General features: G+C 34.4%; 3 protein-coding genes across 3 annotated transcripts; all 3 read left to right on the forward strand.

Moving 5' to 3' along the window:
- Positions 1-1,310: 1,310 nt before the first annotated feature.
- Positions 1,311-9,439, forward strand: LOC106141303 (ionotropic receptor 75a-like). The gene is made up of 17 exons (XM_060946897.1): positions 1,311-1,425; positions 1,905-2,146; positions 2,474-2,570; positions 2,914-3,101; positions 3,175-3,282; positions 3,958-4,124; positions 4,291-4,505; positions 5,293-5,453; positions 6,212-6,377; positions 6,581-6,773; positions 7,065-7,237; positions 7,508-7,746; positions 7,960-8,059; positions 8,171-8,358; positions 8,507-8,614; positions 8,813-8,979; positions 9,202-9,439. The coding sequence occupies exons 1-17, from the start codon at positions 1,317-1,319 to the stop codon at positions 9,437-9,439; spliced, it is 2,859 nt and encodes a 952-aa protein (XP_060802880.1). The 5' UTR covers positions 1,311-1,316.
- Positions 9,440-11,146: 1,707 nt separating this feature from the next.
- Positions 11,147-13,104, forward strand: LOC106142512 (uncharacterized). Its single transcript, XM_013344297.2, has 4 exons — positions 11,147-11,304; positions 11,900-12,030; positions 12,499-12,628; positions 12,924-13,104. Exons 1-4 carry the CDS (start codon positions 11,250-11,252, stop codon positions 13,085-13,087), a joined length of 480 nt encoding a protein of 159 aa, XP_013199751.2. The 5' UTR covers positions 11,147-11,249; the 3' UTR covers positions 13,088-13,104.
- A 115-nt stretch (positions 13,105-13,219) lies between these two features.
- On the forward strand, positions 13,220-25,281 carry LOC106142511 (inositol polyphosphate 5-phosphatase E). The gene is made up of 10 exons (XM_013344296.2): positions 13,220-14,679; positions 14,935-15,054; positions 15,461-15,589; positions 16,329-16,486; positions 16,937-17,209; positions 18,440-18,540; positions 18,881-19,006; positions 19,535-19,652; positions 20,242-20,380; positions 20,697-25,281. The coding sequence occupies exons 1-10, from the start codon at positions 14,039-14,041 to the stop codon at positions 20,809-20,811; spliced, it is 1,920 nt and encodes a 639-aa protein (XP_013199750.2). The 5' UTR covers positions 13,220-14,038; the 3' UTR covers positions 20,812-25,281.
- The last annotated feature ends 15 nt before the right edge of the window (positions 25,282-25,296 follow it).

Below are 25,296 nucleotides of genomic sequence, written 5' to 3' on the forward strand. Positions count from 1 at the left end.
GAGACCGCCCGATGATTGGATATGGTATCTTCTTGTGGTATCAATGTAAATACATACTATGTAATGGAAGGCGCTTGGGGTTTAAAGAAGTACCTAGATCTTGATACAAATCTTAAATCAAACTAAACTTATTGAAATGAGGTCCAAGAGACCGTAGATATTAGGTCGGCTAAGAGCAGCTTTCAAAGCTATCGAGTAAGAGTAGTACACAAGTTAAATGGATTCAAGCCCCACATAACTGCCGAATTAATATGCCCATTGCCCAAATAAGTATAAACCTCTGATATCTAAAAGATTTCCTTAAGTCCTCACCGCTTAAATTGTATAAGTTTTTTTGCATCCATGATAAATATAAAGTTCAACATATAGCGAACCTTAATCTTATATATTTACCTAATACTAATACTCGTAGTAAATACTGAACAATACAATTTAAATATTGTAAATTTTACGCAGTTTACAAAATCACAAAAGACGATTCCTGGCATGTAGAATCATTTGGAAACTGGACAAAAAGCCTTGGACTTATAAAATCCGCAGAAATGGCGATATCAACTGCCATGAGAAGAAAAGATTTAGAAAAGAATGTCTTGACTACATCAGCAACTGCGGTAGATAACAGGACGAAGGAGGATTTGTATGATTTACGGTAATAGCAAAAAATAACATACAAATACCAACATGTATTTTTTATCATCCTATCGAAATAGTATTATTTAGTTTAGTGCCATACAATGAATCTCGAAATTTACTTTGGGACCAGCTCCTTTCCTTTACTCATCTTTAGATTAAATATGAATTAAAAGTAATTTTATAATTTTAATGATAAGAGTGTATTTGGCCTGCATACTTAACTGTAATTAATCAGAGCCCGAGGGAGTGTACCAATACAAAACTTACCTACTTGTAAAAGACATCAACGTGCTACGTAACTTATACTCGTATATGTTTACTATAAGAAAGCGTTATGTTTATGTTCATAAACGAGGCGAGAGTATATGAAAACTTGAGAAGGGGAAGGCCTAGATGAGCGTAATGATATCTATTCGGAATTGAGCTTGCACGAAAAGACGACGAATACGGATAAATCGAAAAAGAATCTCTTTTCCCCGGGAAATGGGCTTGAATAAACTTTTAATTTAATATATTAAATTCTAGTTTATTATAGGTCTATTTTTGTGTAATCATAATAAAATTTTAAATTTAATAGTAGTCTGCTCACAGTAGGTAATAACTTTTCACCATTTCACAGTAACGTCGAGGTAGACACGCTTACGAAAGCAAACATCCGCCACACAGACTTACTGTATGACTTCATGAACGCTACTAGAGTCATAAAATTTACAAATACCTGGGGATATTTTATAAATGGCTCATGGAATGGTATTGTTGGACATTTTGTACAAGGGGAAGCAGATGTTGGAGGTAAATTATTATTTATTTAACCTTTTTTGCAATAAAATTAAATATATGATTATTTATAATATGGGATTATTTTGGATTCTTCTTGTAGGCGATGTGCTAAGCAACCTGTTGCTATTTAAATCTCAATTTTATCTTATGCCGAACAGCTGAATGTGGCGTTTTTAGTTATTTCAAGACTATATGCGTATACCAAGGAAGGAATATAGACGTGATTTGTATGTACATATGTAGGTACAATAGGTGACCTTAATGTCTTAGTACACCAGAAATAAGTCATTGATTATTGTGATAAATTAAACAAATTTATTTTAGTTTATGTAAACATTTTTCAGATTGTAGATAAAAGGTTAAAAATTAATGCTATATTCTCAACGTTCAACTTTAGGATACACCTACCTAGTGAGAGTGTAATCGATGGTGTACTACACAAAGTAATTATTTTGTTTTAACCATTTTTATTAACTGTGTAATTTTTTCAGGAACGGTAATGTTTATAAACGAAGCTCGTCTCGGCGTTGTCCAGTTTCTGTGTCAGCCTACAACTCTCAACGTAGACTTCGTTTTCCGGGAGCCTCCGTTGTCGTACAATAGCAACCTGTTCCTGTTGCCCTTTAGTAGTGTCGTCTGGATGTGTATCGGTGCTCTTGTTATGATATTGACGGTGATCACTTACGTCAATGCTTATTGGGAAGCGATTAAAATTAAGAAGCACATTATGAAGGTAAATATGTCAAAGATACGGTCCTATATCAGTCTCCATAATGTTCTTTGTTTATACTTTTATTGTTATAAATCTTTAAGATTTTAATTGTTTCTTGAAGGGAGTCCTGGTGACCCTTAATTCAATCAGAAAATCTACTACGGGCACTAGTTTCCTCAGTATTTAATATTGCTTTTATTTTGGTATACTCTAATCTATTTATATGTATTGTCATTACTTTTATAACATATGTAAATAGTAATTGTAGAGAAAATTAAATCATCAATTTCTTATCACGCCTCTTAACCGGAGGGGTAGGCAGATTGACGGATAATTTCTTTTCAGCAGTCTTCAAATCATACAACACTGAAACCAAATATTAGTGACATAGTTGTTCTCTTGATAAGTGCCATGTGTCAACAGGGAAGTACTATAGAATTGAAAGGTTGGACTTTCCTTATTTATTTTTAGTAGTAGATAAATAACTGCAAAAAAAATAAAACTATATCATAATTTACTAATCTAATACAAGTAGGAAAGTAATGTTACACAAACATGGTCAGCTTTTGGGGAACAATGGTAGTGAGCTTACCTCTGTTTACCAATGGTTGAAAGATCCTGATTTCGATCTTCAGTCAGGTCAAATGGAAAACGATATTTTCAAATCAAACTGGTTTTTGAACGCTTTTCTATTTATCTTTATCAAGTACCATTGAGTTAGTAGTCTATTACACAAATCCCGAACTTACTTTTGGATCATCTAATAATTGTTCCTGTTTTGAATTCAGGTGGAGTAGGTCGACTGATAATGTTCCTGATATTCCTCTCGTTCCTATTTCTGTATACCTCTTATTCTGCAAGCATAGTCGCCCTTCTGCAATCCAGCTCAAACAGCATTCACTCATTAGCTGATCTTTACAACTCCAAAATGGAACTTGGCGTGGAAAACTTACCCTACAATATATATTACTTCACGGTAATCATAATTTTTTAATACTTTATATGTAAGCGACTACGTAATTTTTTAATGTATTTTTTTATTTTTAAAGTCAGCAAAGGACCCTCTAAGAAAAGCAATTTACGAGAACCGAGTGGCACCAAAAGGACGCAAGCCAAATTATTTAACTTTAGAAGAAGGTGTTAAGAAGCTACAGGCTGTAAGTAAATAGTCGTACGAGTATATTCTCAAACATGCTCTGTGTGTAAAACAAGTTAGGCACGGAATCCTCAAATATTTTTAGCTATAGGTATTAGTTACTTATACCATTGGTGAAACCGAAGTCCATGAACAGAAATTTGACAACCACCCAAAATTGCGTACAGATATAATCCATGTTCTTAACATCTATGATCAATGAAAATTGAACTGAATTGATTTCCAGTAAGTTAATTGTGATACTTATAGTAATTGTACCTTCCTGTATTTACTTCGGCTTAAAATATATTTTAATTTAAATAGAAATCGATAATGACATAGATTTATTTTCAAAATAAGCTACAATGCCGTGTAGTTTTTGGCATCAATAAAAAAAAAGAATAGATCCATCTCATCATGTCGTAAAAGGTGACTAAGGGATAGGCTTATAAACTTACGACTCTCCTTTAAATCGATGGGGTAGCAACCTGTCACTATTTGAATCTTAATTCTATTATTAAGCCAAACAGCTGAACGTCGCCTATCAGTCTTTCCAAGACTGTTGACTCTGTCTTCCGCGCAAGGGATATAGACGTGAAAATATGTTTGTATGTATAGGATACAAGGTATCGCTTAATAAATAAAAACTAAAGCTAGGCTTGTAAGGAATTAACAAAAAAACTGACCTATTTTTTAGAAACCATTTGCATTCAACATGAACGTCGGAGTTGGATACAGACTGGTGAACAAATATTTCTTAGAGCATGAGAAATGCGGCTTACAACAAATCAATTTTATCGATAACAGTCAACCATTCGTTGCTTGCCCCAAGTATTCTCCATATGTAGAAATTTTTAAAGTTGGGTATGTAACAAAATTTTTTTACATTAAGTACTTGAATTCATTTAAAAAAGACTAATTTTTATGATGACTTTTTAATGTACTTATTAAATTATCACAGCGTCAGTTATAAAAGCTTTTCTCGTAGATATAAACTTGCCTTTTCTGCATTTTTTATGACCACTTTCAGGTTACAAAGAAGTGTTGAACACGGTTTAATCGATCGTATTAATCGTATAATCTTCTCGAAGAAGCCACAATGTACGAACCGAGGTGGCCAGTTCATATCAGTCAACATATTGGACTTCTACCCTATACTTTTAATGCTACTTTACGGCATGGTGCTTTCAATCGTAATTTTATTGATTGAAGTGGTAGTCCATCATAAATATACACAAATATGTTGTCAATTTCGACATTAACTTAGTAATTGTTATTTTTTTATTGTTTAATATTATTTTATGAGGGTTATTATAGGTTTTGACAATTAATTATCCGTAATTATACGTAAATTAAGTTGAAAAAACCTGTTTCTCCAATTTCAAAGTTACTTAATATAATTTGCTAATGTGCACATAGAGATTTACGTAAAAAGTAGATTGCTATCTGGTAGAACCACTCCTTAAAGACTACAAAGCTAATGACTACCGCAGAGTTTTATTAAATCTTTAAAGAATTATGGTGAATTACAACAAGCCCTATAAATAAACAAACCATACTTACACATTACCCGCATTTACTCATTTTAAAACAAGTAAGTCTGATTCAAAAATGGGTGATATGCACGTTGCATCAATATTGTACCGAAACATTCTACAAGCCATAATTAACATGGACGCCGAGTGCCACATGCAATTACTCTAACCTGCAATCGGAAAGCGTTTACTGGCAATTTTGTCGTTAATCCTAGTATAAAATCACATAAAAGCAAGCAAAGCAATAACAATTGAAAACGAGCTACAGCAAGCACTATCAATTAAAAATGAGGCTTTTATGGATGATATTGATAAGTTTTAAATATATGGTTAATGCGAATGAAATAAAAATGATAGTTGATATCATCAAGGCTAGTGAAAAGCCAACTACCATACTGGCAAATATTTGTTGGGAACCACGTAAGTAGCTTCTACAGATTTAATTTGGTCAGATTGTTTGAATTAGATAAAAAAATCAATACCTAACTAATTTCTAGATAAAAAAGCCCGCTTTATTTCTGACCTAAACTCCATGGAACCGCCAAGGATGGTTCGTTTTATGAAGACTGATCTACCTTCAGATGACTATACTCGCCGAGAGCACTTGATGTTGGTTGCTGATGTGAATTGCCCGAATATCAAAACCTTTTTCAAGCAGGTACATTTTCGTAATCTTTTTTTTTTTTCGAGGATTTTTTTATTTATTATTACACATAACAGAATACAATGTGCCGTGTGGTTCCCGGCACCAAAAGAAAAAGAAAAGGACCACTCCATCTCTTTCCCATGGATGTCATAAAAGGCGACTAAGGGATAGGCTTATAAACTTAAGATTCTTCTTTTAGGCGATGGGCTATCAACCTGTCACTATTTGAATCTCAATTCTTTCTGTAGGCCAAATAACTGAACGTGGTCTTTAAGTCTTTTTAAGACTGTTGGCTCCGTCTACCCCGCATGGGATATACACGTGATTATATGTATAAGTGTATGTACGTATGTAACAGAATACAACTAAGTACATAAATAAGATAAAAAAGAAATAGTAGAAACAGATCTGGGTCGTATCCCACAGGATGTGCTTAAACAAAAAACAACTGGGGAGAGAAGAATGCGTTAAAATACATTACATTTCATATAAATTAAATCAAATTTAAAAAGCCTTGCCACAATTATTAATTAATTCTTAAATCAACTTAATTTTAAAACAAATTAATTCTTTAATCAAATTTCAAATGCCTTTGAAATTTAGCGTGTAGGTTTCTTATGTGGTCTACGGGTGCATTAACACTATTTCCTGGAATTCTCTCGGAGAAATTTTTCATTAACACGGGTGTAGCCGCGGACAGTAGATATACTAATTATAATATTTTTAGCTCTATTGTTTATTTTGTGATATTAACGCTTAGTTTTAACCAGGCTGGCGCTACGAAAAAACTAGCTTTTCCATATCGCTGGATCATAGTTGGAGGGACTTCAAATGACAGTATAGTACCATCTTCAGTTTACAGTCTAAATCTTTTGTCCGATTCAGAAGTTATTGTATCCCATAGAAATGATGACTATTCCTTTACACTATACATGAGTAAGTATATGTACATGAACATAATTAATTAATGTACAGTGAGTTACTTCACCTATAGGTACTTATATATTAAATTTTTACGATTTAGCCAACTATTACTAGCAAAAAATATACACGTAAAAGCTAACTATTTACTAAAAAAAACATATTCTCTTTCCGCATTAAAGATAATTACCATATATTTATTTTCTTTTTTCTATTAGTTTATAAAATGAGGATCAATAGTAATTGGGTCTATGAAGATTGTGGAATTTGGACGAATGTAAATGGTTTTAAAAAATCGAAAATATTGGAACATTCTATACCAACGAGAAGGAAAAACTTCGAAGGAAATACTATTGTCACTGCTATGGTGATACTAAATAATAAAACAATGTCTGATCCCTACGATCTTCGGTGAGTTTTCATAATTGTTCCTGTTCTTTTAGTAAAATATTATAACGACTGAAAAATAGGCACCTGTAAAAACCATTTCACTTATCTTCAGTAGTTAGGTGCCCAAGTTTATATTTATGATAACCTACGTATTATACATGAACCAGAAGAACGACTGAACAGTTTCTACCATACGATTGTGTCTTGAAACTTTTCGGTGCAGTTTAACTATGATTAAATATGAATATGTAATTGCTTAACTTTTTTAATCTTCGCAAACATAATTAAGAACTTACTTATTTTCTTTTTTAGTGATATACTAACAGACACTGTGTCCAAGAGTGGCTTTCGGCAGACTGATGCGTTATTTTTTTATCTGAACGCCACCCGGCAACTCGTTTTCAGCGAGACCTGGGGTTATTACAGGAATGGCAGCTACGAGGGAATGGTCGCTGAAATGACCCAAGGAAATGCTGAATTATCATGTAAACTTTAGTAATATCTAAATATATAAAAGAACGCTGACTAAAAGAAGTAACATTGGCTAGCTCTTATAAGAAAAAAAATCAAAGTTTATGAGCGTTTCCATTGATTGATTCTCACAAACTTCACGGGATGAAAAGCAGCTGACAAACACTAGATTTTTTTATCTACAAGACCAACACAAAGCTTAAGCTGGACAAATGTTCTCATTCCTTTTAGTAGCCTTTGTAAACATTGGGAAGTTCACAAATTTCCTGTTGGTTTTCATCCAGGTACAGTCCTTATCACAACGGCGGATCGCATAGAAGTAGTAGACTACTTATCATCCCCGACGCCAATCTCGATCAAATTCGTGTTTCGGCAACCCCCGCTCTCCTACCAAAATAACCTGTTCCTGCTGCCTTTCAAGACCAGGGTGTGGTATTGCATCGGAGCTTTTATACTAATGCTGATTTTCATCATATATGTAAATGCCTCTTGGGAAAAGAAGAAACTGGAGCAATGCAAATCGGTGGGAAAATTAAATTGCTTATTTCGCTAGTTTTTAAGTGTGGGTCAAATCTATATATACGTTTTCTACAGGTATATCTATTAAGTGTTATTAAAATGGGCTCGTAGTTTTTGCGAGTTTGCATTTATATAATAAGATTAACCTCGAAGGTAGGCCTGCCTTACTGTGTGATGCATAGGAGATTGGGCATAAACATAATACTTTTCATTTCAGGAAGCCGTTGATCATACAATGTTAACACCAAATGTAAATGATACTACAATGCTTGTAATAGCTGCCATCACTCAGCAAGGAAGTTCTATTGAGCTAAAAGGTATCAAAGTTGCAGTTCAATGTATAGTAGAAACGATCATTTACCATACTATGGATACTTTAAAACACTTTAGTTATGTTGTTGATATGGATTTTAAACTACTGCTTTCAGGAACCCTAGGTCGTCTCGTCATGTTTTTACTATTTCTCGCTTTTCTGCTTCTTTATTCGTCGTATTCGGCCAGTATTGTCGCTCTTCTACAGTCTAGATCTAACCAGATTCGGACTTTGACGGATCTCCTCAACTCCAAGTTAGAATTGGGCGTAGAAGATACACCTTACAACAGATATTTTTTTCCGGTAAATATCTCAGTCAATTCCTGAAATCATTATTAGCTTACTAATTTAATTTAGCTCAGAGTCTACTTAAGATTTTGCGATGTATGTGATTTAACACGTTACCTTACAGCCATTTGCACAAGTTTTTGTTGTTAATATTTATTTTTAGATAGCTACAGAACCAGTAAGAAAAGCAATATACCAAACTAAGATTGCTCCCCGTGGTACAAAACCAAAATTCATGAGTCTGGAAGAAGGTGTGAAAAAGTTGCAGAAGGTAAACATCTAATGAATCTGTTCAACATTACACTACTTTAAATCGGTTATACTACTCGTACTAAAAATATAATAAAAACACAGTTTCGTCTTTCTTCACAGTAAAAACATGGAAGGAAGATAGACGATCTGGGCTTGGTTTGGCACAATAAAGTTGCCATTACACCATTTTTTAACAAAAATAAACTTTATTTTATAGGAACCATTTGCATTTAATATGAACAAAGGAATAGGATACCGTCTTGTGGACAGGTATTTTCATGAGCACGAGAAATGTGGTCTACAAGAAATAGGCTATTTGTATGACACCAAAACCTATATAACTTGCCGGAAAAATTCTCCTTACCGTGAAACGTTCAAAATTGGGTGAGGAAATTGAACACATTCTTTAAATGATCCATTCCTAAGGGCCGTATAATATTATAGAATATTAGTTGTTCCGAAATGCCTGCAAGCAACTCTTGGAAAAAATGGCATAAGTTACCTTATCATCAAAAAGTTTTGGTTTTAAAGTGCCCTATACACATGTACTACAGATTTTTTTAATACTGAATATTGTCTTATGATGAATATGATTCCTATTTTCAGCCTATTTAGAATTCAAGAGCATGGGCTAAGCGATCGGGAGAACCGTTTGATCTACGCCAGGAAGCCGGCTTGCATAGCTCGCGGAGGTAGCTTCGGTTCCGTCAACATGGTGGACTTTCACCCTGTAGTGTTGATGTTGTTGTACGGCATGGCACTCGCCTTCACCCTGTTGTTGTTGGAAATACTAGTACATAAAAAACAACAACAGTATTGGAATCGGACACAATTACATTCATGATCGGATATAAAATTAAGCACCACGAAAAAATTTAGAGTTAGGTAGTTTAGTTTATAATGGAAATTAAATAAACTTTATTTCACCTTAACTTTTTAATTTTTTACAGAAGTTACCTGTTATATGCATTCACTAAATAGATCTAGGTTTGATATGTGACATAAATTATTCAAAGCAACCGAAAAGTTCCATCTCCTAAATTATGGTGAGGTTTGCCAAACAGCTTCGTTTGATGGACAAGTTTGTTCCTTATAGGTGGCAAGCAAAAACTATATGATCAGGCATTCAAGGCAATTAGAGGAAACCGGGTCTGCTGCGCAGTAGTCGAGATCGGCTGCCATGCAGTCTGTCGTGATTGGATATGTACTTACTTGCTGCACCACTGATGTATTTAAATAGACAAAGTTACCTTTCCCGAAACTAGAGATAAATCTCTTTACAGCGGATGTTGCACGAGATAACTAAGAACATAAACACTTTCACAACTGTGATCTAAGCGGGTTAGATTCCCTGTTGAAAGTGTCACGCTCAGACGGAAATTGCTTTGTAATACGAATTCATGACATATTCTCCTGGATTTTGGCCGTAAACCCTGAATATCGTCCCTGCAACAATAGACATCTAGGGAAAAGGACACTTATCCATCTTTTGTAATAGATAGACTATCAACAATGAACTAGTCTTCTTCAATAGTCTGAGGGTACAGACCTACTATCTCCATTTAGATATCCGTGTCACACGCGGCTCTTACTCGCGTTCAACTAGATCCATTCCTTTAAATAAATCATAAGCTGATTGCCTCTCTGGACGGTAATTAAGTCATAACAGCAATTTATGAACCCTAATGCTGTAGCCCCACAGAGCGAGTAAGCTGGACAAGTTGTTCAATGCACTATAAGCCTTGCCTCACCAGTTCTCAATTGGATTTCGACCACACAAGTCAAACGAGGTTTGCCAGCGACTATTAAGTTAATAACTTCTACATCCTGATTACAACTTAAGATTTTATTATCTGAGTCTATCGATTAGGTATTTATGTTAACGTAGCCGTAGCCTCCCCTTATGTTATTACTCAAAGTACCTAACTTGTCTTTCTTCAAGATTTCTAATACTCAAATCAAAATTTCAAGTTCATTTAGCGCATCGTAGATTTTGTAAAGTGTGGTAAGAATAGAACCACTTCATCTCTTTCCCATGAATGTCGTAAAAGGCGACTAAGGGATTAGCTTATAAACTTGGGATTCTTCTTTTAAGCGATGGGCTAGCCACCTGTCACTATTTGAATTTCAATTCTTTCATTAAGCCAAACAGCTGAACGTGGGAGTCTATCAGTCTTTCAAGACTGCCGGCTTTGTCTATCTACCGAGCTATAGACGTAATTATATGAATGAATATGAATGTAATAAGTAGGTAACTTGTAACGAGTATTGAAAATGAAACAAAATAGGTCGATCTAAATGCACAACCAAAAAAAAATATTTATAGGAATCCCATAAAAGGTTTTTAAAAATTTCTACAAATTAAATTCCCAGGTAAATCTAGCGGACCATATCGAAGTAAGTAACTGCTTGCCATCATATAGACTTTGTTTCACATCGAAGTTTTATTCATTGACGATGATATGAAAATGATAAAAATCTTGGCAACTTTGTAATCACATAGCCGTGATTGTTCAGCGCAAAGTAATCCAAAGGTATAGATAAGATAATTAATACCTACTAATCGCTTATTCAGAAATTTATGATATTGATAGACGGAATTTACCTGAAGTCACATTTTTCAGTGCAAGAGTGATGTTGTTTTGTCATTAAACATGGATTTCAAAGTATTAGGATTTTTGCTGTGTATTCTTATTGGAAAATCTGTTGGTAAGTTTAGATGAACTTACAGATAGGTAAATAAGAGCACTTTATTTTTTGTTGTAAGAAAATGTAGCTACGAAAACTTAACAAAGAAATCAATAAAGTACAGACAAAGGAATATCTAAAGGACGGCGTGTAATTTTAAAATAAAAAATAACATCGATTGGTCGTTAGTAACTTGCATATAATTTTAGTTATTTTCAAAGGGTAAACAAACCTAAGTAGTATTAATACTTAGTTTGTGTTGTTGGGTCTTGCATCCTTACGTCTTTGAAGAGGAGCACGTCTGTTTCACGTCCATTATCATTGTCGATCTAGTTAAAGGCGAACCACGGTCTTTTTGGGAATGGATAAATCAGGCTCTACACGAAGCGACTCTCGTCTGGCTTCCGCAACTTAACAGAGAAAACCTAAACCAGTTTGGGTCACATTACAACGTAATATATGACAGTAGGTAAGAGTAACTTTCTGTGTAGGTATAATTTAGTAATTAGGACGGGTGCATTTAATTATACAGTGTGACGTCTATCTGATTAACCGTTCGATTAAAAATAGTTATTACCTACGAAGTGCCATTTCATGTTCTGTAATTATTTCCCAGCTTCGCTGCGATGTTACGCCTGCGGCTTCAACTCTATGGATACTGACCAGTCTTGTTTGACCATAACAAACACAACACATACCGTAGAATGCCCCTATACATATTGCACTATATTGAGGCAAGAATTTAGGGTACGTACCTATAACTTATTTTTTCTAATAAGTACCTACACCATTTCCGAGAAAGTAGTATGACCATGATTGACCTATTTATATAATATTATCAACTAAATTTACGTATAAATTAATAACAAAAATGGGGGTAAATATGCTAAAACTTCTTTCTCCTGTAGAGGAGTCTAGAATACCTCTTTTTACCATGACTCTTAAGGGTACCAAGTTAGGTCCTCCTCAGCAACGCAACTTCCTTTACTGGGGAACCTAAACTATCCTGAATCCATAGAATTACCTAGTAAAAGCTACACACTAAAATTAATTTCCAAATACCTCAGTCTCTTTTTACAACATCCAAAAGGCTCTTCCTCTTGGATGTTGTACTTTTTTATAATGTACCTTTTTAAATTACGGGAACCACACGGCAAGGACTTGTTATACAAGTACATATTGATATTGGTAGATGTACCTATCTTTTCCATTTAGGATCCTGCTGGAGTAGTGGCGAGTTTCGTTCGAGGCTGTGAAGAGGATCCAGCGTTCCTCAACCATGACGTGTCCGATTGGACCTTTCATACATATTATAGAGCTTGCACTAGCAGCCTTTGTAATACTGGTAAGTCAATCCGCAGTTGATAACACGCTACATCCTAGGTATTTTAATCATAGTTATATTAACTAGGCGATACCTAGGTAATCTTAGTTTATTAGAGCAGTAAACTGTAGATAATACGTACTCGTAACAGACAAGAGGAAAGCCAGGGAAGGTCCGGCTGGGATAGAAAAGGCCAGATTCATGTTATCTTCGTTCGAAGGACCATAAACTTTGTGAAATACTTACATAGCTATTTATAAATATCAACGTAGCTAAGTTCTGGAAATATTTGCTATAATAGAATTTAATTTTACAGGTGATGGAATTCAATCGGTAGTCGGAGGTAATTTGTCACCAAGACCGCAATTTGAAGGGTCAAATCTACTCGTTCCTGGAACAGGAGGTGCAGCTCCAGGGTCCGGATACACCACATTTATGCTACTTATGTCTTTTATTGTAACTTTTAGAGCATTAAAATAGTAAGTACTTACTTAAAACATCGTTTGCTTTTTAAATAGAATTAGTACGAAAACTACTCAAAACTCTCAGAAGTATTTATGTGTGTATATGTAGACTTCTCAAGAACAAAGACATGATTTTATTTATTTACTTTTTATTGAAAGTTGTAGTTTTTTAGATCTTGAACTAGTAGGTATCAGTGTCTTGTGACTTTTTGACACATGTGACAAAAGTATTTTGAGTAGGTGATACCAGTTAGTAATATACCATGTCATTTAGCCTCCTGGCGTAAGAGCATCGGTCATACATTAGGTATTTAAACCAGTGCCTCATACTCATAAATAATCGGTCATCTTAACACAATACATAATATAGTGCCCACCACGAAAGTTGAACAAAATGTACTCTATGGATGCTGCGTAGAAGATTTTTTATATTATGAATAATTGCTGCTGCGCATCCCGGAAGTGTAAAATTTTAGGGTCTACTGTTTTGCAGAGTAACCATCGTAGAAAAGAATACCACCTCCGATACATACGTCTACAAAATGTTAAGTGGTCCTCTGTACATTTCTATTGAAAGCCCGCTTAGTAATATATCCGAAAGAGTTATTATGAAGATCTGATAAATATTTTTTATATTTGGATTAAGTTCTTAGCTATTGTTACCATAGCGACGACGTTACCTAGCATTACGGCAAAGAGGCAAACAATAAAATGTTTTAGGACAGTGTGAATAAATGTATTTATTTACACTGAAAACAATATATATGCAGAATGAAAAAGAGGTACTTGCTTCATGAAAACACCGCTGTAAAAACAAGTGCATTTTGACTTTGACCGACAAGTGACATTTGATCAGGCGTAAAATGTCATTCTAGAGACGTAGTACCTATAGGTTATGTTGTCTTTATAAAGGTACAAAATGTAATTAGTAACAGAAATTAAACGTTTTCGTGCCGTATTATCAACCATGACAACGTCGCCCACCAGGACCAAGCAAAAATTATCATTACGAAAACGTCTATTTGTGAAGAAGTCTCCAAAAGTTGGTTGCTATGTTGATACGGACTTGAACGATGAATATAATCAAGCAACTTCTCGTCCGATTTCGCCAGCGGATCCCTTTTTAGCTCAAAGCGCCCATAATTCTGATACCAAATCAGATCTAGCAGATAGCCATCAAAACTCCTGCACAGAACTACACAGTAACAACTCTAGCCACAAGTCTAATCACTCTCACATCGAAAGTGATAGCAATCAAAAATGCTGTCGTACGTTTTTTAGGCGGTCCCGTCCTCGAAGTCTCGTTGAAGGCCAACCTCCCAAAGAAGAATCACAATCAAAACCATGTAGTCCAATAAATAATTCAAATAATAGTTTAAGTGAGTCTAAAAGTGAAGAAATCCCTAAAGCAACAGTTAAATTTCCTAAAGGTGATGATAGCAAGAAGTGTTTCGAGCATTCTGGTTCCTTTGAAGGTATCAAGACAAAAAATAAATTATTTGTGAAGAGACTATCTGCCGACCATTTAATAACAAATGAATCTAAGCCATTTTGTCGTTCTTCTTCACCTGAGAGTGATAGAAGTAGTTCTTTAGACAGGAAACGAAGGTATGATAATTATATTTTTTTAACCTTATAGCAGCTCATACACTTTTTTGTTATAATTGCTGTTTTTTTTTATAATGTACCCTATGTTTTAAAACAGCAAAGGCAGGAATAGTACTTGATTTTGAATTAATTGCTTTGGTATGTCCATTAACCTTTTGAAGCTTGGTAATAAAGATAGAATTATAAATCAAGTATGAGATAAGCTTTAGTTTGGGGATTACTTTATATTTCTTAATCTGTAAATATCTCTCATAGGAGCAAGTCAACTATCACAAGGTCAACATCCCGAGCGGGCAGTACTGACAGCCTAGCGAGAAACTCACTACTTGCTGCACAAGTCCTTCGTCTCATACCCACACAAGAGGCTAGAGAAAGGTAAATTATTTTATTTTATTTTAAAAATTAACATACATTTTTTAAAATAATTATTAAAACAACTTGCTTGGTCAAATAAATACTAATTGGTTAAGAAGTTTGTTATACTTTTATTTACTACTACTTTAGTAAAAAATATTTTCAAACCAAAGGAATGAATATTTTCAAAGGAAAGATTCAAATTATGATTCAGCTTTGACTCAGTGGAATGTACAGCATTTGCATCTACGGAAAGTCACGTAACTAAAGTCCTCCAACTTAATAGGCAATAATAAGAGCCAATTAACCATTATTCAATTAAAAGGAATGTTTAACACTTATGTAATGACTAGAGTTCGCCCAAGGCTCTGGCCTCGTAATGAAAAACTTCATCCATGAGAATTTTGTTTTATATATTATTTGTCAGGAACTACTTATATGGCAGACTGGCGTCCCACTCATTGCTGGGCGCTGCTGAGTTGGAGCATGTCTTCCCGGACAGGGAAGTCAAGATATTTGTTGGCACATGGAATATGAATGGACAGGCCCCACCCAAGTAAGTAAATCATTGCGAAATATAATGTACTAAGGGCCCGCTACGGATTCGCATCTGGTACATACAAATATGTGCCGTGACATAATAACATGTGCCATGTGGTTCCCGGCACCAAATAGAAAAAAGAATAGGACCACTCCATCACTCTCCCATGGATGTTGTAAAAGTTCCGATCCGACCGATCATGAAAATAATTTTACAATAATTTTCATGATCGGTTCAATATTTCGAACATTTGCCTTTACAAACAAACAAGCAAAGTGACAAACTTTACCTCTTTAACATAACAGATTATTCTTGTGTTATTTACGAGTATCGTAGTAGACAGGTTTTTAAAGGAAGTGATTCCTGTCTGACCTCCGCAATCTTTGCAAGGGGTCTTGACACATATTAACATAGTATTCTTGCGTTCGTATCACAAGTTTTGAACTTACTTCGAGGCAAGGTAATTGGTCCCGTATATATTTATTTATTACTAGATATTTATTCGATCACGGAAAATGTCGCACTATATAAATGGGCACATTTATATAGTGCGACATTTGAACTTACTTCGAGGCAAGGTAATTGGTCCCGTATATATTTATTTATTACTAGATATTTATTCGATCACGGAAAATGTCGCACTATATAAATGTGCCCATTCTACTAGTCGCTTTTTACGACATCCACGAGAACAACAAGAAGTACTTTTCGTAAGTGCCGAGTACTACACTCATATTATGTATCATTTCTACAGGGAATTGGCAGACTTCATATTCCCCAACCAAGTGAAACATGTACCTGATATATTTGCAATCGGCACACAAGAGTCCTACTCAGAGAGAACAGAATGGGAGATCACCATCCAGGAAGTGTTGGGACCATCACATATTTTATTACATTCTCACTATTTAGGTAAGTTGTTTACAAAAGTTACCTACTACAAACTTATAAGTACCTATCACGTCTTTATCCCAGACGCATTGTATGTACTAATAGCGACCCGCCCCGGCTTCGCACGGGTGCAAAATTCGGAAAAAATTATACATAAAAACCTTCCTCTTGAATCACTCTATCTGTTACAAAAAACCGCATCAAAATCCGGTGCGTAATTTTAAAGATTTAAGCATACAGACAAATAGACTAAAATAGCGACTTTGTTTTATACTATGTAGTGATACATGACAGTGTATTGAGTAATTCATGAATGAAATGTTATATATTTTATTTGATTTTTTATTTGATAGTCAGAAGACTAAAAGACCGTAGCTTAATAAAACTTGAAATTCAAAAAGTCACTATCCTGCCCCAATAATGATAAAAAATTACACAATTTATGACATTTAATCAATAATTTATTTCCAGGAACACTCCATCTCACAGTCTTCGTACGCCGAGACCTAATCTGGTACTGTTCGCTCCCAGAAGATGCCAACCTATCCGTGCGGCCGGGCACAGCTTTCAGGACGAAGGGCGCCGTAGCCATCTCATTCGCTTTATTTGGCTCGACCTTCCTGTTCGTCACCGCACATTTGACGGCGCATCAGGAGAAGGTCAAAGAGAGAGTTTCCGATATCAAACGGATCATCAGGTCTATTGATTTGCCGAAGAATTTGCCGTGCCGACATAGGACTAAAGGTAGGTAATTACTCCGCCACTCACATGTTTTGAATTTATATTAATGTATTTTGAGCAGCCTTCAAAGCATAGGGTTCATATAGAAGTAATACGTAATGACCAGACTTTACAAATTATTTGTCAAATTTTATATCTAAACCTACTTCTCTCCTTAAGCTTTTTACATGTATACATACATAACATACCATCACGCCTGTTTCCCATTGGGGTATGCAGACTATGGAATATATATATTAAGCTATATTAAGCTTTTATTGCTGAAAAAATGCTAGTAGTGGTTTTATCGTTTAGTTGTCTCTATGATAACCACAGGAAGGAGTGATTCTATCGGTCCTAATCTCGCATATAGGCATAGATAGCATAGCATAAGGTAATTAAAATCTATCTCAATACTGAAACTTTTATACAATACAACGAGAACAATAGAAATTTTTCCCGATTGTTTTAATAAATTCTCTCGATAAAAGGTTTACCTGCATTTCAAACAGAGATCTTAGTGTGATATCATTTGATAAGATAACTCGCGACCGTGAAATGTTTTAAACGAAAGATTTATTGATATTCCTGTAAATATACTTATGGATTTGCACTTTGTTTGCTTTTGTTACTCATAGTACTATATGATAGATAATACTATTAAAAACTAAAGGAGGTTTCTGTTCCTACTGTTACCTATCATAAATGTGTAATACGGTGGCATTTTCTGGGATTATTTTAAATTTTTACTTGTTAAATAAACTCCGTGTAAAACCAAGTTTTAGTTGAGGTAAAGCAAAAAATTGTATCACACAGATGTTTCATGTGTTAGAGATATATACTTCTAATATCTCCACGTGTTACCAATTGCAATCTGCACCGTTTGCTTGGAAGGCATTAGTACGAAAAAAGGTAGGTTAGGTCCCCATCAAATTAGGCTTATTAAAAGGAAATTACGGCAAATTTTCAACTTAATTTTCTCCGTCTGACGCTTGCTTATGAAATTGTTTTTCTAGTCGGATATTAGTTTCTTATCAGTTACTAGCTGTGCCCGAAACTTCGTCCGCGTGGAATAATTATTTTGAGCATCATTGAAGCCCTCAAGGATGCCGAACGATGCCCGTTTTTTTCACATATTCTTTGCATTTTCATTATGTCTTTGCTTCTTATAGTTGCAGCAGCAATTCTTCAGCTTTATAATATTAGTATAGATAAAAAAATTACGTAGGTTTGAAAATGAATTTTCACTTCCAGATGTGACAAGCAACTTTGATTACGTGTTCTGGTGTGGCGACTTGAACTTTCGGCTCGGCGAGCCACGAGCGGCTGTACTGCGCTGGATAGAGCAGACGCAAGTAAATAAACCTTCAATAATTATATACACATATCGTTTAATTGAAATTATCAATCCACCTCGTAATACATAGTAGTAGTGCAAAAGTCTTAAGTAAATTTAAGCAAACTTTGAAACATCAATAAAAGGAATTCACTGAAGTAATTTAACAATACTATACATACATATGGTCACGTCTATATCCCTTGCGGGGTATTCAGAGCCAACAGTTTTGAAAAGACTGAATGGCCACTTTCAGCTATTTGGCTTAATGATAGAATTGAGATTCAAATAGTGACAGGTTGCTAGCCCATCGCCTAAAGAAGAATCCCAAGTTTACTATACAATACTTAAAATTTCAGTTTCCCCTCCCACCGTACCTCCCTCACGGGCTCCTGCACGCGGACCAGCTGACGGCGGTGCTGGAAGACGGCGCGGCCTTCAGAGACTTCAGGGAAGCCCCGATTACATTCCCGCCTACTTATAAGGTCCTTTTTGTTGATATTAGTAGGAAATAAAAAAGATCATAAACACAAAGCTGTTGAAAATTCTACGGAGGTCTAACGGGATTCTCACTAGGTGATTTAGAGTGGTCTTGCACAAAGATATCCATACATATAAATATGATAACATTGAGCCGTGGTTGAAATAGGCCTACAACCTTTAAACGGTTATTGATAAACGTAAAGTAAATAATAATATTTTTAAATAACAATCTCAGTTTGATCTAAAGATTCGTACTGTTAGAAAATGCCTAGAAGAATAGAAAATAAAGTGTTCATTATTTTTAGTGCAATAAAATTTAATAAATAAATAGGGCTGGAGCGAGACTAGTAGGTAGAACAGCGTCCATCCCTCATACAAAGTACAATTATAAGAAAAATTAATAACAAAAATGCTATTATAAGTGAATTTTCTGTAGATTCTTTTACGAGAATAAATTTCTTTAACCGTTTTCAATTATAAGGTTGTCAAGCTACAAGCACGTGGAATAATCTTATATGTATAAATTTCAGTACGACCCGGGCAGCCAACAGTTCGACACGTCCAGTAAACAGAGGGCGCCAGCGTACACCGACAGGATTCTCTTCAAATCTAGGTGTACATCGACCAGTGCCTCGTCCGCATTCTCAGGTAATTTAAAGAGATGGTAATAATAGTGTTGCATATATCTGGCACATTGTTTCTTTGGCTGTTTTACCTTAACATTTAAATCTCAAAGTTAGCTTTAGTTAAATAAAATTTTAAAGAATAATTCTAGTCACTTTGTTAAGTGCTTGAGAAATTACCATTTTAAATTTAACTATAAAAGAGAGATGTGATCACGTTTCTACTATAACTATTATCCGGGAAAAGCAACAGTGCGCCTTAATGAGTGTTATTCAAGATATCCACCAGATGTCGGGTTTATACATCGGTTTCACCCTGTTGCCACTATCACACCGTTTAATAAATCAGAATCACAACCTTAAGTCAATTATTTATATGGCAATAAAATACTGTTCAACAAATACCTGAAATTAAAACCTCTAATTCAGCTTGGGGATTATCAAGGCAAGAGTGTATAGGCATTATTTGATGCCTCATCTTGCTTTCCACCAGGCAGATTGAGGTCAAACGCAATCAAATCTATTATTTAAGAAAAACTAGCGCTGTTTTATTATTAAACTAGTGCAATCTTTTGGCAGAAGGTGTAAGTACTACAGTCGTAATATATTTCCAGGTCTTCGGCGGATCAGCAGCGTGCCGACTGCGTCTGGTTTGAAGTGCCTCGCGTACAACTCAGTGCAGTCCGTGTGCACCAGCGACCACAAGCCGGTGTGGGCGCTCTTCTCCGCCGCTTTGAGACCCGGGACCGACGTGTATGTCATTTATTTCATTAATTTTAAACGGCCATTGGTGTAAGAATTTCAATGGTCTAAATCATAGTCATAATCTTAATCAGTTCATGACCAAGTTAAAGCTGTGGATGATTTGGTCTTCCTTAATTTTTTTTGTCACAATGTAAGACTAACACAGGTTTCGTAACGCACATGTTTGTCCATGAAACTTGATCATTAACCTAATTTCTCCGACTTATCACACTGCCTAACACCTGGCTACCTTTTCCCACGCTTTATGTCACCTGGGCACGATAATTGTTTCCTCCATTCCCTAAAGCTATAATATAATTTGCAGGGTGCCATTAGCAGCCGGGCTGTTCAACCGCGAGGTGTACCTAGAAGGCATCAAACGGCGGCGAGCGCTACTCGACCACGCGCCCGGCACCTCAGCGGTATGCAGTGTACAATAACAGTTACTGCAACAGCTACTCGGTACGGTCGCACCGGATACTGAGCTTCAGTAAGTGTACCTCACTCTTTAGAGACGGCTCTGCCTATTTTGTAGCAAGATGCGTGCAGTCGCAGGGGTATTAGGGCGATTTTTTATCAGATATGTAGTTTTGATGTGATTTATTTATTTCACATACATTAGAAGCAAAACAGTACAAAAACTGACTTATGCCTAAGAGAGATTTCTCAAAGGAAAGTATTTTCTTTCATCTTGAAATGAGTCATCAAAGTGTCGCACGCATACAAGAGGGCGCCAATGTTAATGACACAAGAGATATATAGGTTGAACCAAATTTTAAAACTCACTAAGTGAATATTATCTTTAAATTTGGTGAAATTTAAATCAGCAGTAATTTATCATAGTCTCGAACCAGTTGAACTGGACTTTGAATAACCGAAAGAATTTCTTCTGAATTCTTTATTGTAACATTTAATAAATAGGATAATGAAAAATAAATAAAATTTAAATGAACCAAATATAATACGTGGTTTTAGAAAGGTTAATTCATTTATTGCTTAATTTGTCAGTTAAGGAACAACTACATACATCCCTTTCTTTACAAACATGAAAATAGTCTAATCCAACCCTACTATCAATAGAGTGTACATTATTTATGGGGATTAGATTTAACTAGTCAAAAGTTGTTCGGTGATTAAATAAAATATGTGTGGTATGAAGATACACTTTTAGTGAGTAAATTGTTATCGCTATATTGCGCCTGTTCTATTTTACGCATGGTCATCTCTGAAATTTATAATTTCTATTAAAAATTTATATCAGTGTACGAACAAACGTTAGTCGTAAACAAATAACGGTTTACTCTTTATTTATATTAGGTTCAAAATTCTTTGGTCAAACCAAAATAACCCTTTCAAATTATTAAAGTGAGAAATTGACAAGGTTTGAAAAGGATCTAGAAAGAGTCTACTCAACTTACAATGTGAGTTAATTAATTTATTAATGCGCACACCAAAGTTTATTATTATTTTTAATAGTTAATTTTACATTTTTACAAGTTATTTATTTTATTATTAATTTTTGCTGGGCTCCTAAGGTAGTTTAAGTCAATAAAAAAGTGCAATGAAATTAAAAGACATAGTATTATTAATTATAATTTACGAATAGCTTTTTTTATGTTATTTTGCTGTACAATGTGCTCATTTTATTAACCAAAAAAAGACAAATCTAGTCAGTATGGATGTTGCTATTCAGACTACATAACTAAATCTAATAATAACTAAGTATGTCACTTAACAATATAATTTATAGACCAATCTATGTATAATTGTGTAGCATGTTATACTATGTTAAAATACGCTTTCGTTGTGACATAATATATAAATATTTGTCCACTTAATAATCCGTCGCTTTGTATGTTCCTTTGGAAAAAAAGCTATAGAATTATTATTGTATATAACATATATGTATATTATGAAAGATTCCACTGTTGGTATATAGTGTAAAACAGTGAATTATGTAGCAAAATAAGGCTAAAGCTGTTGTAGTCAAAGCAAGCTTTATGAATATACGAGTATAATAAAATAAGTATGGAATTTAATAAGTACTTTGAATATTTCCTGCCTTATAACTGTGTTATCTTATCATCTTGAAATGTTGAAAACATTTCAATATGTGCTGTGATCCAACAGTTTCTAGTCTCGTAGTGCATTTCAAACAAATCTTCAGTGTATATATAAATCTTTCGAAGTAGTTTGGTTATATAATGGAGAATGTCAATTTCCATGGGTAGTAAGTTGCATGAAATCAACCGAACATAATTTCACATTCGTTGCAAAGAAAAGCCTACTGATTAAAAATCTTTAACTAAATCTTGACCTGCGGGGCTAGCACGGCGGATGCGTCGATGGTTTTATCGCACGATAAAGTGTCATGATCTCTTTTCACGTCATAATGATTAGCAAAACAGCTTTGTTTGTCACGCGATAATAACGGCTTCGCGCGTGCCATGCTAGCCCCATAGAAATATAGCAGACCTGTCAATGAGGGCGATCGTTTTGCGTTTTAATAAAACGTTATGCTGTTTTTCTAGTACTATTTCGATAAATTTTTACTAATTTATTTGAACTAGGCTTGGTTGATTTCTGTACGCTGAGAGGTGTTTACTCAGAAACGTGAATGCATCCATCTGTGGAGTTCCACAGATGGATGCATTCACGTTTCTTAGTTTGTTCGGTTATTGTTGTGTAGTTACACCTTAATAACCGAACAAATTTTCTTTAATCTTAATGGTTTTGTTTGCAGACCAGTATATTAACTACATGTCTCAAAATAATTTCAAGGCATAAAGTGTATAACATAAGAATTAAATATGAGTGTATTTCTAAAGTTGTTATTAACCTAGTGCCTACTTATAAACTGTATCTTAATATCTAACTATTAAGGCTCATTGACAGACATCTTCTATACACTGTTGTATACCATATGTTGTTGTATGAAGGTTCTTCCTTCTTATTATACCAAATATCTCTAGGTGTATGTGCAATTTGTAATAAACAGGTACCAGTTATTATTATAATTTAGCTGTAAATTATTTATTGTGTGATTTTTACATTAATGGAGACAAAGTAAAAAATAATAATAATGAAGTTGCATTATTTTCACAATAAAGCGATATAAGATAATATAGACTAGTCAATTATAATTGGATAATAATGCGAATTTGACGTTTCAATTATGTAACGCCAAGTTACAGCGGTCCAATTACAGCACTGTACTTGTGAATACCGACTACTGAAACTGCCACTTCTTAAATTATACCTGCCACCATATTATGGCACGCGTGAGGCCGTTTTTATCGCGCGAAAAACTATCGCGGTTTGGCTTTTTATTATTACGCGAAACAGGACAGCGATAGTTTTTCGCTCAACCTAGATTTTATAATATCACATCACAAAGCCAAGCTCTTGAATTAAAATTGTGGAAGTAATTTGTATATTAAAATTTCAGAAGTCACTTCAAAATTATTATAAGTCGTCGAGAAATAAAGCTTCCTTTGACAGCTGTTTTAAGTCTTGTCTCTTTCACGCTAATGTCAAAGTGAATTGTTCTGTTTCACTGTGAAATGGGCATCATATTTCTCAAAGACTTGTGTTTTAGTAAAAAGATATAAAACAAAAATATTCGGATGTGTTATTGTTAGTTGGCTTAGTAAGTAGTTGTCGACTTCGACGTTCTTGATAGATTTTTTTTTGCAGAAGTCTGATCAGCTTAAAGAAATAAACTTGTACATGAGGACTTTTTTGTATAAGCTTATTTACCTATGTCATGAAATTTAATGTATCTGAATAAATTAGTGAGCATATTTATTAAATGAAATCATGAGTGTGTTATTGTATTTAAAATAAATTACTCATGAAAGTTATTCATATAAACAAATTAGCTGACTTTTTTTACATATTGCAAGCTACATATAATAGCTAGTATCAAACTGTCTTCCAAACTTAGTAACTGATAATAATTGTGTAAATCTCATCTTTGAATATGCTTTATCTATTATATTAAAGTAGTATATTTTCTGGTACATCAAATGCTAGTTTCTGTGTTTGTGTAATTATAAATATTTTAATTGATACTTTTATAATGTTTCATGCAATCTTCATTTACCTAAATTGTTTTCTGGGACCAGGAAAAAGGGAGCCGTTGATGAATTGCTTGAAACACGAAGTGTAGAAAAAGTTTCCTTTCGGTACAATCGTTAAGTAGGCTGATCAAAATGATGGCGTTACTCTGATATTAACATGGTGGCAGTATGACTGAAGCTATTAAGAACATTTCTATTAATGCACGGTTTGATAAGCCTAAAACCGAATTAGCCTTCCTAGTGATAGTTACCTAAAGCATCGTTATCATATATACAAATCAGATCCTAATTAGGGTCCCTAGTAAATCTAGAAGCATCCAATGGAAACAATAACTTAAGTACTAACATACTATATCAAAGACTTGTAACACAATGTAACAAACTGCAGCAACGCCTAATGGATAACTAGCACGGGTATAATTCAGGCGTTGTGTTAGCGTCCATTGGTCGAATGACACAAAATTAAAGCTTATTCTGGTAAAGTGACGTCCCTTTAAATTAATAAAAGTAGAATAATATTTAGCGAACAGTAATACTTGTTGTTGTATCGCTAGTTATGTGTACTTGTCATATTTTTACAGTATTAAAATACAATTTATCAGGGATTTCGATAATAGGTTCTCTTTTGTCAATAATGTTATAGCTTTTTTTATCTTCACTTACTCATTACATAAATATATTAAGGAAAATGTTCTTGGGTATCTTTCCACGTGAATTGTCTTATTTGTCTGTTACAGAAATTCATTGACTAAAACTCCTTAATCAGGTACTCATTTTAAGTGTAAGTTAGTTATATGTTTCTCTAAATATAGTTAACTTTCCTCGCTATTTCGTGTTTTATTT

This window comes from Amyelois transitella, chromosome 12 (assembly GCF_032362555.1).
Source record: "Amyelois transitella isolate CPQ chromosome 12, ilAmyTran1.1, whole genome shotgun sequence".
Lineage (NCBI taxonomy): Eukaryota > Metazoa > Arthropoda > Insecta > Lepidoptera > Pyralidae > Amyelois > Amyelois transitella.